Here is a 15,490-nt window from a genome sequence, read left to right on the forward strand (position 1 = left end):
AAGTATATTACATGATGGTAAATCATTTCTTTAATCAAAAGTAAAGACTGTACACAAATAATCTGCTAAAAAGGTTTAACCATTTGCATGAAAATAAGTTCTGTCAGAACCACAACTTTATTAATAAAGAGGTAGGTCTCACAAAGACCCCGTTTAATTTTTCCTTCTTCAAACAACCACACGTTATCAAATGTTGTTTGCCATTAAAGCACTTCATCAAAAATAGCTAAATGACTTGAATATTCAGGATGCGCACAGACGAGGGCACTTATGGTTATATCAGCTAGCAAAATATATACTCAATCCTGTATGTAAGTCAGAGCATTAAAATCCTCCCAACACCTACTTGTACAACATTTTTGTACCCGTGCATACATGCTAGTCACTAATGGTATATAAAAATGCACACACATATTACATTTGATGCCACCACTCATATTGTACAGTCTGGTTATGGCTATAAAGCTTAATGCTACCATATGAAAAAACATCTTTTGTGCATAGTAACACGATACCCCACTTATCTTTAAGGAAGTTCACAGCCCATCCCATAGAAATAACATACTTGGTACCAGTGTTCGTTTACAGGGGTCACACAGGTCAACTGAACAAGCACGCTGAGTTTAAAGGCCAGAAGGTCAGAGTGCAGGCAAAAGCCAGTCAACCTATGACTTCATCACCACAGCAACCTGATTCTTCCTAATCAGGCAACAGGAGAACCTGCATTTTAAAGAAATAAATAACACTTGTTTTGAGAAAGACAAATCGTGTACGGGAAGTCCAGTCTCAGATATTCTGACAGAAAAAAAAGCTAATATGGACCAAAAGAAGAAAAACAGGTTAAATACTGGAGCTGCAACTGCTGTGGAACAAAATTGTCCTTCTTCATACAACAAGAAGATCCAGAGAGAAAGTCAACTTAGATGTGTCAAATTCTTTGTGTATTATTACAATGCTATAAAATGGCTTATGTGCCACTACTGATTACCTTTAGACTGGCTTTAATGTAGCGGGCATTGTCTTGGTCCCCTCATTTAAAGGAGCAACTGTTCCTACGGGTTCTGGTTTGCTGAAGAAATAGGCCTGAAAAACAAACAAAATACAAAAGGAGAGAACTAAGCTAAGAGTCAATTGCATGATAAAGAGCTACTACTATTCAGTCAGGAGCTGAGGCTGGAGTGTGAGCAAATGGTCAGTGTTACATGAAAGATACATCTCTGAAATCCATTCTTCTCGGTCAGCCTCCAGACACGGCTTTAGTTAGTAGACTAATTACATACATGTAGGAAGACACACGATACTGACTAATTTTAGAATGGCTTGCGCTAACAGCTAATTCTCACACGTGTTAGTGAATGCGGTCAAAGTTTCAGATTAAATGTCTCCCAATAGGGAGTTAACTTGAGACTATCGAATGGAGTCTTTTCCTAGAAACAAGCAGGGATATACAGGCACGAAATCTCCCTTTGGTTTAGTGCCTGTGATTGATGGAGGTAAGTTGGGCCTCGCTACTGCAATCAGGAAGAATAAATGAGTGAGCAATCATTGTTATCTGCATCAAGATGGACAGGAGGCTTACATCATCAAGATTGGGTCAGATGTAGTCTGCCAAAGCTGGACAATGAATGTTGTATCTTATTTCCTCTAACAGATTTATTTTCCTTTTGTCTATTCACCTTGTAAATAATCCAGCCACAAAAGTTACGTAAAAGCAGCATCACAGCTGTTGCATAGTTACCTTACAACCAACAGCGAGCAGGGAATTCAGCACCAGTATAGCTGCCATGATGGCTATAATAACTTTGGGATGGTCATCTTTGACTGCAGGCCAGAACGTCAACACCAGAACTGAGCCAGAAAGGCAAAGGGCCACCACGATGGAGCACCACCTCAGCCATTCGTAAGGAAGTATCCACACCACCTTACAAAGCAGCAAAAATATGCATTTCATTCTACATGTAAATACATGGGATCATATTCCTAATGTTATTCAGATTCAGATTCAAGATTCAGGTCTTACCACTGCAGGGATGTAAATCGATAGGGAATATCCATACACACAGACAACTTCCATAAAAGAGTATGACACCAAGTTCATTATCTTGTTGTTTCTCCATAGCAGAAACCCCCAGAGGGCAAGGGGCACCAAAAATGCATAGCTGAAGATCGCTGTCGCAGCAATGGTCACTGGAAAACACAGCAAATTAAAAATGTTTTTTTACAAGAACTTTTTTCAAAGAAATCAGAAACTGACAGAGTAGCAGCACTTACCTTTTGGAAACTCTGGGGTATATTTATAGCCTGATTTGCCTAATGAAGTCAGAAACTTAGACAGATTTCCACTGATGGCAATGGCAAACACAAGAGTGGTGCAAATCCAGAATGGCCCTGAAAACACCAATACAAAAGCATTAGAATTCAGGTTTGTGATTTTATCAGATTCTTTAAGAGGTTCACTACAGTGCAGAGCCCCAACTGGATATTCTTGTTGGACACACCAAAGGTTTAGTGGCAGCCTCTCATGAAGGCAGAAATGTTCATTTCTTACCATAAAGATCAGGGTTTCTACGAAGGTAAATGTGAATAAAGTTCTTTCCAGGCCATGGCAGCATTGATCCAATGACTCTTTCCTTCACCTGAAAAATAAATAGGTAACCATTACATATGCAATCCAAATAAAGCTACACCCATTTGCATTAACTGATAGTGTTAAAAGGTTGTGTCATACGTGATGGGTCTCAATGTCAAAAAATCTTTGGTAGTACTCGAACGTCCAGAAAGGGGTGCTTTTCTTTTGCCCAGAGAGAAGCTTCATTTAAAAACATAGGAAAAGAAAATGAACCAAAAGCACGTTTTATTCAACATAAAGAACAATCATTCCCAGTAAATGCATTTGTTTTCCTCTGACCTCTGTTTTGTCATCACTGTCAAGATGCTCCTCATCAGGACTCACACCGGGGGCTTGTCTCGGCTTCTCATCTTCTATGCTAATGGTGACTGCATCTCTGTCCGCCTCCAACAAACTGCCCGCTTCTTCAAATTCTGATTTCATGGCAAAGGAAGTGAAAGTGTTGCTACCAGTGTCTTAACTTACAGCTCAGTGACAGTTCAGATGCAGGTAAACAGACACTAGTAAACTTCATCAAAATACCAAGGAAGCAGTCTCATACAGTTTGTGAGAGGCTCACCTTGAAACTCAAAGGGATCTTTTGTCGACGCCATTTGATCAACGCGGATTTACTGTCAGTGTCCGTCAACGTGGCTCAAAGGCAACACCTCAATCTGCAAAGGAAAAAAGCTTTTCAGTCGTTCAAGTTGGCTATTTTTTTCATTTGTTTAAAGTGTTACAAAATATTAACAGTACAGAAACAGCTACACACCACAAGTCACTGAGTTAACATTGGCTAAGCTATTTTACAAACTTCAATTTGACAACTCACCAACCTTCGCTAGCGACAACTATTTTAGCTTTAGCTAACCTCCACCAGTGTGTTTGGCAAATAAACCTGGCTGCCGTAAGTATGTTAAATCTGCTTTTCTGTCACGAGATCAAGCCTTCCAAACTGTCTCATGAATTTAAAATCATTTCATTTCTCTCGGTTAGCTTAGCGTTAACCGGAGCAGGACATCCTGGCAATGTAAACAAGACCTTTTCCTTTCACTAAATCTTTTCAAAGTAAGTGTTTAAAGTTTAAGATTTTAACATATAACTGAAATTGTTACAGTAAGGTAATTATTGTTGATGTACAACTGTATTCACTTAACATAACGTCTGTTTACGACGCCTTTTAGTCTCTTTGGATCACGGCAAAAGCATATATTAGTAGTCGGTCTTTTATTTTGAAGGAATCAAGGTACCCACCGACTGTGCAGGCTAAAGACAGGAACTCGAAAAGCTCAAAACACGCAAGTAGCGAAGAAGCTGGAACAAAATGTGGAATACGGTGAATCTAGATCAGAGACAAAAGTGATTTGTGCTTTACAATTACGTGTTGACACGGTTTTAGCTAAGTTATCGCTCCCACTCCTTAGCTAGCTAATGAGCTGCTCCGAGGTCCAGCTTCAGGTGTTTAGCGGATGTTCGTGAGTTGAGACTTTTGTCCTGCTCACGAGGGGGGAAAATGAGCTTCAGCGTGGCCAACGAGGCCATCTATGTCCGAGAACGAGGCAAACTTCGACGGGTCAATGACATCGTGCTGGCACAGCCCAAGCTGCTGTCGTCATGCAGGAGGACAGACGCGTTTGTGCTGAGAAAGGAGCACTTCATATTCACTTACAACGCAGAGGGGAGTCTGAGGTACACGTCCAAATCCCTCTTTGACATCACGCTGCTGTTCGTGGCTGACAACATTCACCACGTGGACTCTCTGGTTGGCTTCCCGGAGCAAATAGGAGACCGACTCTTCGCAGCAGTGGAGGAGAGTCGTGTATTTTTAAACGCAGATATTTCTCCCAAAGCCCTGCAGCTATTCAGTGATGCGTACGGGCAGATGGTGCTGGGGTCGCTCTGTCTACGGAACAGGTACGGGACGTTCCCATGACATCCGCCGGCCTCTTCACACCAGCAGCACTCATCGCTTCTCGTCATTTCTGCAGGTTCCCACTTTTGCACGAGAGGATCAGTGAAATAAAGACATTCCACAGTTTGAAGAGTCTGGATCTGTTCGGCTGCAGACTGGGTGACGATCACGTCATATTCCAGCATCTCACCTCCAGCTCCCTGGCAAGGTAGCGCCTGGCCTCTCTGTGCCGAAGGTGATGCAGATTATTTGGAACCGCGTTGTTCTGACCGTTCTGCCTTTTCCCCCCACAGCAGCCTCATTCAGCTCTTCATCGGAGGCAACAGCCTGTCAGACGCCGGCTTACAGAGGTTGACGGCGCCTCTCCGGGTGATGAGAAAGGGCCTGGACAGTCTACAGATCCTTGACGTTTCATGTACCGCAGCATCACTGCTTCATAGCAACATTTCCACTAACGCACACATCCAGGTTTGAGACGCTAATTAGTTTGTTTTTTCCCAAACAGACAACCCCATCTCAGAGGGGGCGCTCAGATACCTCAATTGCCTGCCCAAACTGGACAAACTCGATGTGTCGGGAACGAACTTAAAGGTACTGCAAAAAAATCTAAAACACTGTAAGATACTGTGATGCTGATATTGTCTTCCATACTTTCAGCTTGGCACAGGATTGAAGACAACCATATGGAAGCTGCTGGGTCTCAGCTACTCAGAGAACCCGCTGGACGCCTTTGATCATTCAACATGTAAAACCGAGGGCTGGGCAGAGCAGGTAAATGTTCCTAAACACTGATAAGATTCACATTCTACATGCAAAGTTTTATAGCAAGTCGTTTATTTTGAGATTTCCTGAGCATAGTGTATGTTTGCCTTACTTTTAGGTTATAGTCCAGTGGGAAACAAACAGCGCACAGATGCCTAAACAGAAGAAACTTGAGGAATCAAGAACATCTGCACTTCGCTTTTGTAAGTTTATTCTTTCTTTACATCCTAAAAAATATTACGACCCCTTAACAAAACTAGTGTTGCGTGTTTTGTTCCAAAGTTGGCAGGCAGAAGTTCGTCAGGGAAGTCCTGAATGCTGCACCGCTGGTATGTGACGACGAGGATGATGCCAACAGAGAAAGACTGCACTTCTACAAACCAGCGGTGAACAGGCGCACGCTGGATGAACAGGTTTCTGACAGGGAAAATGTCCAAGCGAAGCCTTCCTGGCATAATAGCAAAAAAAGGCAGCACCAGCCTGAAAGCTGTGGCAGTTCTCATCACAGCCCTCCAACAAAACGTTTGTCTGCGTCAGTGCTTTCTGCAGAGGATATGGACTTGTTAAACAGCTACTGAGGCCTTCACTCGTGTCGTTCCATGACCAGAACACAGCACTGATGTGTCTGTTCATCACTGGTGAACTGTACAAGGTTTTTTCTTTTCCCAGGTGGTTTTCTTGTTATATTTATATATGTCTACTGTAAATAAAGTTTTGTAGTTTGCATGTTCCCACTTTGTAGTTTGCCATTTTGTGGTTTGGAACTCTAGTGCACTCATCAGGCCACGCCAGTTAATTCAGTGAACTGGTTTTGTGCAGCTTTGATTGTAGCTTTGTCTGTCAGGATCGTGAAGCACAATAACCTGACTTCAGCAAGGTTATGACCTGATTTAGAGGCCGTGTCGTGGAACATAAAGCAGCAAAAAGGTGCTAAGACGGCTCCATAGCACTGCCGATCCAAATAGAGACCTTAACTACATTCCTATGTGGTTATATTTATTGAATAGAAGCATTTTAAAAAGTCAAAAACTTCTGTCCATTGTGTGTTTAATTTTGATCCATATTTAAAACAGACAACAGTTAAGTAGGAAAGAGCTACTGTGTGTACTGGTTTACTGTACCAGTCCCTTCTAAGCAGGACAGACCCACTGTGTGTACTGTCCCTATGCTTCATCGTACCAATGAAACAGAACAAACAATAGTCTGAAATATTTGCACAATCAATTTTAGCAAAGGTTGAGGATTTGGGAGAAACCTGTATCACTTAGAGTCACAAATAGTTAATTTTACCTTCATTTAATAAAACAAAAAGACCAGTAAAGAGCTAATGCACATGCCAGAAAAAAATCCCAAACCAGTTTGATTCGCATTGCACTAAAATATAATGCCTCAATACACCAATATACAAAAAACCCACTCCAAATGCAAATGCTTCAAAAAGGGAGACAATCAGAACACATATTAGAAATACAAGTTATTCTGCAAGTTCAGACCTGTAACAGATCTTGTGCCAGTGGATAAAAATCAACTAAAGATTATTCATAAAGGAGGATGTCACTTCTCTGCTACAGCTTTGGCTTCTAAATATCAGACTGGCCCAGGTTCACTTTGGAGGGTAGTGGCCCAGCTTCTTCATCTAGTCCTTTGGAGGTGATGATCAGGAGGGAAGATGCCGGATATGGAGTCAGTTTGTCTTTCTTAATGTATTCCATATCACCATAGATGCTCAATTTCTGAAGGAAAAAAAACATGATTGGTCATTTGTTTAAAAGGTTTTGCTATTTTAAAGTTGTACCAGGTTAATTCTTCGTGTCACTACTCTGTTCAGTGCAAAAACATACAACAAACATTAAAAACCTTGTTTGCTTTCTGTAAATTGCCAATTTTAAAAGAGTGCAGCCCAGAACTAACCTCAGCAGGTACATACTGGTCTACAGCAGTCGCCACAGTTGCACAACAGATCCAAATCAGGACCAATACAGACAGGATTAGAGTTGTGGTCAGGATCCACCCTGGCAGCCATGGGTTCCTATAAAGTGAAGAACACTTGTGAATCTTTTGCAACTTAAACAAGCCTGTCTATAGAACACATGAATGTGCGTTAACCCACCGTGAGAGACAGCTGAAGAGGTTGTAATCATCCTCATAGCTACGGTCACCGTACATATCTCTGTCCCTCTCCTGGATTAAAGTGCGCTGGTATTCTTTGTAAACCGGCCCAGGGACTGGAAAAATAGGAAAAGGAAATTTTAAACGCTCACACATAATCGGTTTAATAAGGACGGATGAGCAGCTACTATAATGTCTATTTTATCTGCATCAAAGGGCAAAAACCAACATTGTACTAGTCTTTCTGTTTAGTACATCCCATTATTAGACGCTCAGCCTCATCACCACATTGTTCCTATGAAGGATGCAACCCGTCTAATTTATACCAGGTAACACAGAGAACTCCCTTTTATTGAGGTCTAACCATACTAATAAATACACATTCACCAGGGTTCTGTGAGTTAAGTGAATTATGTTTATATGAAAGACTTACAGTTGTTTTGAGGCTCCTCTTTAATTTCCTTTTCCATTCCAAACTGTGAGAAAAACTTGATTTGTGGTTCAGTCTGCAAAACAGAAGTCAGAACTAGAGTAGAACAGAACATACTGTTCTTCGCATATAGAATCCAAAATTAGATAAAAATAATAAAAGTAAACTCAGTACTATACCTGGAAAATGACAACTTTGCCATCATCAGCCTGGAGGTAGAATGTCCATGTGGAAGTGACAAAGCTGTGAGCTTGACTCATTACATCATCCCAAAATCCTCTGACCAGGGTCAGGGGGTAAAGCAGGTGAATCCTGGGCATCATCGCCTCCAACTAAAGAAATTATTTAAATTAGTTATACTTAATTTGTGCCTATAAGTAAAATGTTACATTATCTCTTTATGATATATATACACTGTATGTAGTGGCATTAGGCTGGATGCAATTACCAGACAGCACAGTTTCTAACTTCCTGTGCCCATACTGTTCTCTACTGACACAACCCCTGAATGAATATTACATACATACCTGCTCATGCCGCTGCTCAGCAAATGGCAGCTGGTTCTGACAGCCCAGGTTGCATGCAAACTGCTCATCTGAATGGGTGTAGGCTTCATGACAGGCTGCGGAAGTTTAAAGGTGGAGGAAGGTGACAGATGGTAGCAGGATTATAACAACAGGACAAAGGAGTGTTTGGACCATGCCCCTTTGTTGTGGAAGATGACTCGTAAACATAGGGCTGATTATATGCGACAACTACAACTGTGCCACAAGTTATGGCAGTAACCAGCTGTGACAGAGGCCTGAACAAGGCGCTACATTAAACAGGTCAGACACTCACTCGATTCACAATCGGTTTTAGTCTGGTTCAGATCGTCGCTGTCTCGAACGAACTGACAAATGGAGAAGAGACGGCATCCTCTCTGACAGGCGTAGAGCTCCTCCTCCTGCAAAACAACCAACAGAACCAGTTGAATGTCTCGACTACAACAGACCCGCGAAGGATGACGCCATATCACCATGTATATAAGTCAGAAGCGACATTTTATAAAAATCAAGGCGCAGTGCTGTGCTGAGCTACCAAACGTTGGTTACGTTAGCTAAGCTAAGCTGGATGTTGACGCTAGCAGAAATTACTTTACTCAACGCGACGAGAACTCACCCGTGGATACGTGTGCAAACTGTATGTCATTTCACACGACTTATGACAAGATGCGGTGTTTCCCAGGACGCTACCGAACACATTGGTGGACGCCGATGTGCACGCCAGCAGCGCGAACAATTCTAGAATAAAGACAAAGCAGGAAAGAGTGCCCATTTTGTCTGCGAACACCTAAACAAACAACACTACTCTAGTCTTCCTTCCCCGTTGCTTTATGTTGTCGCGAGAGTTTGAATCGCACGAGACCGTCCATAAGCGTTTGGTGTGTTATGGCTTCCCCGTAAAGTATGAAACTGTTGTAAACTGTTGTGCTCGGAAATCATTCACACACATTATATATCATTTTTTAATTTGCTTGTGTTTTTGTTTTGTTTTTAATATATATTTATATATATATTCCATAGTACAAAGTACAATGGAATGAAGACAGACTAATTATACCAATATAATAAACAAAGGTTGAAAAGGCACACATAACTAACACAAATGAATGTATTTTAATGTAAATACAACTTTTTAAATCTTCTACCTTTTTATATTTAAAATTTTACTATTTTATTATTTTGTAGTTACGCACTTACTGTATACCTTATACGAGACTCATGTAGTTTCCGATTCCGATTTGAAGGCAACATTAATATAGCTGTGACGCTACTAGTAGCTTTCTAGCATTTAAAACTGTATGTAAACAAACAGGTAATTTGTCACAGCTTCAGCCATAAAGGCACATTTAAACACGCATCGGGTATGGGCTGATTTTTTGATCCACTTCAGCAGTGCATTTGACAAATTGATTTTTAACCGGGTCTAAATTTTAGGTCATTTTAAATAAAGCTAAACGCTAATAACAGTTAGCAGTTAGCTAGCACCTTACTGTTATCTAGGAACTGCTTTATTGCTATTTTTACAATATGGACAAGTTTGTAGTGCGACTCCCAAAAGGGGAAACACCAAAAAAGTCGAAAGCCAATGAGAAGGTTTACAAGCAAACTACACTAGAGTCTTTAAAGGTAAGATAACAGTGCTATGCGTGAATGAATCAGGGAAAGTTAATGCTACTGAGACACATGGTTGGTTTCTAATTAATCTGTCTTACAGAGGGTCGTTGTGATTGAGGACATCATGCGCTACAAGTCTATGTTGGAACTGCCAGAACAGAGCAAGGACAACCTGCTAAACGCTCTGACAGAGCTGAGCAAGAAGATCCCATCCAGGGAGGTTCTCAAATCCACAAAAGTTGGTAGGGACAAAGTCTAGCTTTCTGTGTGGCTTCTCATGTGGTGGGGTTTAATACCTGGCACAAGGCAATATTTGTATGAACACATCAGCATAAGAGTGTATTATAGCATTATATTACACGTTTTCAGGCTGTGGCACAGATTGCTTATAGTGCCAAAGTGCAAACAGCTGTCAAAGATATGTTTACCTCAATCATATTAGGCCCTTTGTCAAATTCACATAGTTTAACTTACTTCAATACATAACAAAAGTCTCTCTCTTCCAAGGTTTCACTGTAAACAAAATGCGAAAGCATCAGGATCCTGAGGTGAGTTCAATGGCAGCAAAGGTTTACACTGACTGGAGGACATTCATTGAGGAGAATTCTAATAAGCCATCTATTGAAGTGCGCTCTGACAAGCAATCTGAAGGACTGCGGAGCAATGCTAGAAGACTAATGTCTGAAGCCTTGGAGGTCAAGGTGAGAAAGATCCTCTCAGTGAGGAAATGTTTGTGTTACAATTACTTAGTTCTGTACTTCAGAAAAATTACACTCAATGTTGATAATTTAGTAACACACTGCAGAAATGTTTTTATTTTATTGTGTGTTACACATTAAAAAAAATATTTTACATACGAATGTTTTAGTATTTTAATAGTGCGACTGAGTTAATGACTAACAAAAATATTCTATTTTCTATTATATATTTTTATTCTATTATATATTTTAATATACTGCATTTTTTGTATTTTATGATGTAAACTACAGGAGGATTCTGGCCTTATAGACAACATAGAGAGAGAAGTCTTTCACCAGAGCTCCCGGTTAGTCAGCAGCTCGTACAGAAGGACTGTTAGGGCACTGGTTTTTGCCTTTAAACACCATCCGGAGATCAAAACTCAGGTAAAGGACAACTTAACAACAGTCAACCAGCTGGTTTCTAAATACAAGAAATAATTTATGATAACAAGGCTGGACTTCAGATCATAAACACTTCATAAAGGCCTCTGCTTGTTTAACATGTTGTTTTTATTTTTGGTTAGACATATAAAATACTTTTACATTTTGTGGCACACTGTTTTTTTTACTGCTTGTAGCTTATTGTCAAGAAGATGAAACTTTATTGTTGGTTGTGATGAAATTGCCATTGTTTGTACTGAAATAATGGAGTCTTTGTTGACCGGTGTTTTGTTTAATACTGTCGGTAAACATAGAAAGTCAATAAAATATGACAAATTAATTTAAGCCCTTTCCTTGTTTGACAGTTCAATGTGCACAATATAAATGACTAAAGCAGCACAAGCCAAACAATAGCTATTACCATCAGAATTACAGCCAGAACACAGATGCTAATGAAGACAATATCACTAAAGTCATGAGACTCAGCTTTCTTCTCTCCTGCATCGATGTTACTATCAGTGTCAGATTGTTGGGCCTGCTCCTCAAGACGCCGCTCCTCTGCTGAAATAATGGACACCGATGCAATCTTCCTCAGGGCATCACACTGCACCTTATATTCTTGTACATTATGCTGCTTCCCATCAGAAAAATCAATGTAGAGTTTATTTACCAGCATGGTGATGTTGCGATGTTTCTGTAAAGCAATATGACTTAGTGTTACACTCAAGTTAAACAGGCTGTTTCTATGAGACATTTTCTTTGATGGTGTGTTTAACAGCTAAGGTATAGTAAATCCTTGCCTATTATAGTGTGCCAGGATGAGAATGCGGGTAGTCACCTGGCTTGCTGTACCACAGTTGACAAACTGAGCCAGTATCTTATACGAGGTGGCCGTTAACTGCGCTGCACAGGTTGGATTTCCCAGGTAGATACTCTCTCGGTCCAGCTGAGGTAAAGACTGCTGAGGTATCAAAATGGTGAACTCTGATCTTGTGCAGCTAACATTTACAGGCACCACTTGAATTGCAGGGAGAAAAAGAAGCGCATGAATCAAACCTAAGTCCACTGAAGTCACAAATTACAACACAAGGCTGTGTGACAAATAAATGCATGGATTCTAAATTTGTATGTCATCCCAATATAATCAACTTTTACCTCCAAGATACGAGGCGGTGAACCCTCTGTGAGCTTCATTTCTGTCTGTGTTGAGCACCACTAGCAGCTTGTTTCCCTTTGAGATGAGGGAGGAAGGCTGCTCCCTGCCACACCAGCGTCCCAGAAGCGCGTCTGTGTGGCTGTCTCCGTCGTAAACAGCAACGGAATCATAGTCACACTCGTCTGACAGGCTGTTACGATCCTCTAAGTCCATGATGGGGAAGAAGAGTTTGATGCGGTACCCAGCTGCTAGAGTGATGCTCCAGTGACAGTTGATGTTGTTGGGATAGATGTTGGGGAAATGGGGGCTGCTGAAGTTGCCACTTACATCTGATAGAACCTGCTGACATTCACCTGTGAAAGTACAGTTGCTCCGTGAGGTTAATCATCTTATATTAGCTTATTAAAATCTGTGCAGTTTGGTATTTGAACTGACTTGGATGGAAAGATCAATGTAATGATTGTGGGAGTCTTATTGATCTTCTCATCTAACTTTCCGCAGAGCAAATATGTGGATTTGCCAAAATGTCAAGCTGGTCTTTTGGCTTTATTTCTCCTGATGAAGTGATGAAATGATTTTCAGAAGGGAAACTTATTTGTGTGTTTCCACTGATATGTGTAACGTCGGTGTGTGCATCATTTGGCTCATGCATTTTTATCTGCACTGCTGATTCTCTTATCCAGTATGTGACGAGGTCAAAAGGTGACGGTGAGCAGCTGTCAAAAAGTTATTTTGCAGAGTTTCTATTGGATTCAAGTCTGAGCTTTATCTTGACAACTGAAGGACTTTTACGGTAAGAATAGGGTGAGACGGGTGACGAGGTCCTCTCTGCCCAGTTTCTGTCAGTGATGGAGCTTTGCATTCTAGCAGAAGTGTTCAATTTTCAAGACAGGATCCTGTGTGATTTGCTGTGGGTCATTCATCTGCCTTGATTAAGATTCCCAGTATGATGTCATTTGCTCTTTCTCTTCAACACATGAACATTACCCTAATTATACCTCCCAATTATTTATTCAATGTTAAAGCTATTTGTACATAACTCCAAATATTTCATTGCAGAGCTTCTGTTCTAAGAGTCGAGGACGTGTGCTTGTTGGGAATAAAGGTGATGCTGAGTAATATTGTAGTGTCACATATTTAATTACACAATTACACAGGCTCAAACAAGTATAGATGCTGAATGAAGCCAGCTACTGAAAGCACTTTAAATGATTCCATTTATAGAACAAACCTCTTACCTGAGTAGTAGTAGGCCTTGAACCCTCGTCCCCCGATGTTGAAGTCTGATTTAAAAACCACGGAGAGCTGGTTGGAGGTGGTGACGACGGAGGGGGGGTTGTCCGTGCCGCAGTATTTGCCCAGGTGGCGGTGGCTGACTGTTGGCCCATCAAACAAGGCGACAAAGTCAAAGTTGCACTCTTCATTGTTCTCCAGCTGAAAATCCAGGAAGACCAAGGTGACCACGGTGCTGTTGGACACATGGATGGACCAGGAGCAGTCGGCGTTGTTGCTGTACTCCTGAGGGTAGCCCGGACTGGTGATCACACCGGACAGGCCAGTTAGGAAGCCACCACACATGTCTGGAGAGGACAGCAGCCACAGGACTGCACGTTATTATACAGTATGAGAAAGTTCTGTTTGAGCTAAGTGCTGACTTAAGGTTTTGTGACGTGGCCAGAGACAGTCAACTAAAGTTGGGGACACTTAGCCACTGTCACACTGCATCAGATACACCAGGTTACCTTTTCTGTAGCCAACGCTGAAGCCCCTGTGGGCCACATGGCGGTCTGAATGAAAGATAATGGACATGACATTCCAGGACGAGGTGAACTGAGGTGGAGCGATGTCACCGCAAAATGTCCCAAGGAGGTTTCCCTCATCCTCCGATATGCCATTGTAGATTCTGATGTAGTCATAAGCACAGCTGGTGTGGTACTCCAGCTCGAAGTGGTGAAAGGTCAGGAGGACGGAGGAGCCCTCTGCCACCACAATGAGCCAGGAGCAGTCCAGGTTGTAGGGATATGGGCCTGGGAAGTTGGGGCTGGAGATGTTCCCAGACGGAGCAGAATGGATCCCTCCACATTTGACATCTGAAAATGGAAAGAAACAAAGGACTTCTCAAAGTGCATTACAAGCTGACAATGAAGAACTGACAGCCCGCTTTAGCTGTACATACCGCACCTGCAAGACGAAGCAGTCCCATAAAAATCAAGCTTTGTTCCGTCAAGATAACAAATAGCAACTCACCTTTTTTAGAATCCGCCTTGTCAACAGCCAGTAGTAAATTAATCAATAGAGCCACCCAGGGACTCATGGTGTTATTGTTGATTCGGCTCAGCTTCAGTACCAGCACAGACAGCCGGTGTCAGAGCATGCAGCCTTGAAACATCGGCCGCGCTGCTGTAGAGGTAATGGGACTTTGAAAAATTTATCCACCCTGAATGAGGAAGCTGATACCCACCCAGGCCACGCTTTGCCCTCTTCACTAAATTTTAATGACTGATATCCAATAAGCATGAGTAGGGTTGTCAGGACACTGTTTGGAGGGGCGCTATACATATTTAATGACGGTCACACACACACAAACACACACACACACACACACTGGATACAGCAGCTGCAGGTGGAGCTGATAAAAGAACCAGGGGGGAAGAACTGAAGATGATCACATTTGTCACTGTTATTAATGGTTTCATTAGAGTGATTAGAGGAAGAGAAGATGCTAGGACTGTTGATGTCGTGGAGCCGGGGGCAGAACCGTCTAGTGACACAAAGGCACCAACATGTTACCACTGGATGCTGTGCATTAGTGATGCTGTCGGATGATAATCTTAAAAGAAATATAGTTCCATAAAGCAAGTGGTTTCTATTCCAGCACTGGCTCCTCTGCTCTTTAATCTAAGAGAGAACTTTTTATGATTTATTCCCTTTGTCAGTGTTTACTAATTAAACATATGCAGGGGGAGACACTGCATTATGATTCCTAAGCAAGGTCACCTCTCCCAAAAAATCCAAGCTTTTTAATGCAAATTTTGTTTACACTCTAGGTTCTGTTTCCGAGGAAATAATGCAATGACTCTCAGCCATAGAGATTTTGATGTGTTTGCCAAACGCCAATCATTTCCCATGACTCATTCCTCCTGGCTTGGAAGTCTTATTACTGAATGGTGCAGACACATGTACACAGCAATAATCCTGACTCAGTGGAGTGTATGACAGACAGGGATATAAAG

General features: G+C 41.6%; 5 protein-coding genes across 7 annotated transcripts; 2 read left to right on the plus strand and 3 right to left on the minus strand.

Moving 5' to 3' along the window:
* Nucleotides 1-12: 12 nt before the first annotated feature.
* On the minus strand, nt 13-4,003 carry yipf1 (Yip1 domain family, member 1). Of its 3 annotated transcripts, none has more exons than XM_029131914.3 (10): nt 3,863-4,003; nt 3,189-3,282; nt 2,909-3,042; nt 2,729-2,809; nt 2,549-2,636; nt 2,272-2,388; nt 2,021-2,187; nt 1,739-1,921; nt 989-1,083; nt 13-720 (listed from the first exon to the last, which is right to left on the minus strand). In XM_029131914.3, the coding sequence occupies exons 2-9, from the start codon at nt 3,220-3,222 to the stop codon at nt 991-993; spliced, it is 897 nt and encodes a 298-aa protein (XP_028987747.1). In that variant the 5' UTR covers nt 3,223-3,282; nt 3,863-4,003; the 3' UTR covers nt 13-720; nt 989-990. The 3 variants fall into 3 exon arrangements, with proteins under 3 accessions (XP_028987747.1, XP_028987746.1, XP_028987745.1); XM_029131913.2 differs by lacking the exon at nt 3,863-4,003 and adding an exon at nt 3,441-3,666; XM_029131912.2 differs by lacking the exon at nt 3,863-4,003 and adding an exon at nt 3,445-3,665.
* A 118-nt stretch (nt 4,004-4,121) lies between these two features.
* Nucleotides 4,122-6,012, plus strand: lrrc42 (leucine rich repeat containing 42). Its single transcript, XM_029131909.2, has 7 exons — nt 4,122-4,522; nt 4,597-4,728; nt 4,814-4,935; nt 5,026-5,111; nt 5,178-5,291; nt 5,401-5,485; nt 5,565-6,012. The coding sequence occupies exons 1-7, from the start codon at nt 4,122-4,124 to the stop codon at nt 5,858-5,860; spliced, it is 1,236 nt and encodes a 411-aa protein (XP_028987742.1). The 3' UTR covers nt 5,861-6,012.
* Nucleotides 6,013-6,312: 300 nt separating this feature from the next.
* tmem59 (transmembrane protein 59) lies at nt 6,313-9,213 on the minus strand. Its single transcript, XM_029131911.2, has 8 exons — nt 8,983-9,213; nt 8,662-8,767; nt 8,349-8,443; nt 8,001-8,153; nt 7,825-7,897; nt 7,393-7,507; nt 7,194-7,311; nt 6,313-7,015 (listed from the first exon to the last, which is right to left on the minus strand). Exons 1-8 carry the CDS (start codon nt 9,136-9,138, stop codon nt 6,863-6,865), a joined length of 969 nt encoding a protein of 322 aa, XP_028987744.1. The 5' UTR covers nt 9,139-9,213; the 3' UTR covers nt 6,313-6,862.
* Nucleotides 9,214-9,546: 333 nt separating this feature from the next.
* Nucleotides 9,547-11,441, plus strand: tceanc2 (transcription elongation factor A (SII) N-terminal and central domain containing 2). Its single transcript, XM_029131915.3, has 4 exons — nt 9,547-9,992; nt 10,081-10,222; nt 10,488-10,681; nt 10,970-11,441. The coding sequence occupies exons 1-4, from the start codon at nt 9,894-9,896 to the stop codon at nt 11,156-11,158; spliced, it is 624 nt and encodes a 207-aa protein (XP_028987748.1). The 5' UTR covers nt 9,547-9,893; the 3' UTR covers nt 11,159-11,441.
* cdcp2 (CUB domain containing protein 2) lies at nt 11,244-14,571 on the minus strand. Its single transcript, XM_041068259.2, has 6 exons — nt 14,505-14,571; nt 14,000-14,347; nt 13,496-13,837; nt 12,257-12,610; nt 11,940-12,118; nt 11,244-11,795 (listed from the first exon to the last, which is right to left on the minus strand). The coding sequence occupies exons 1-6, from the start codon at nt 14,569-14,571 to the stop codon at nt 11,490-11,492; spliced, it is 1,596 nt and encodes a 531-aa protein (XP_040924193.1). The 3' UTR covers nt 11,244-11,489.
* Between the last annotated feature and the right edge of the window lie 919 nt (nt 14,572-15,490).

The sequence above is a fragment of the Betta splendens genome, chromosome 17, assembly GCF_900634795.4.
Source record: "Betta splendens chromosome 17, fBetSpl5.4, whole genome shotgun sequence".
Classification (NCBI taxonomy): Eukaryota; Metazoa; Chordata; class Actinopteri; order Anabantiformes; family Osphronemidae; genus Betta; species Betta splendens.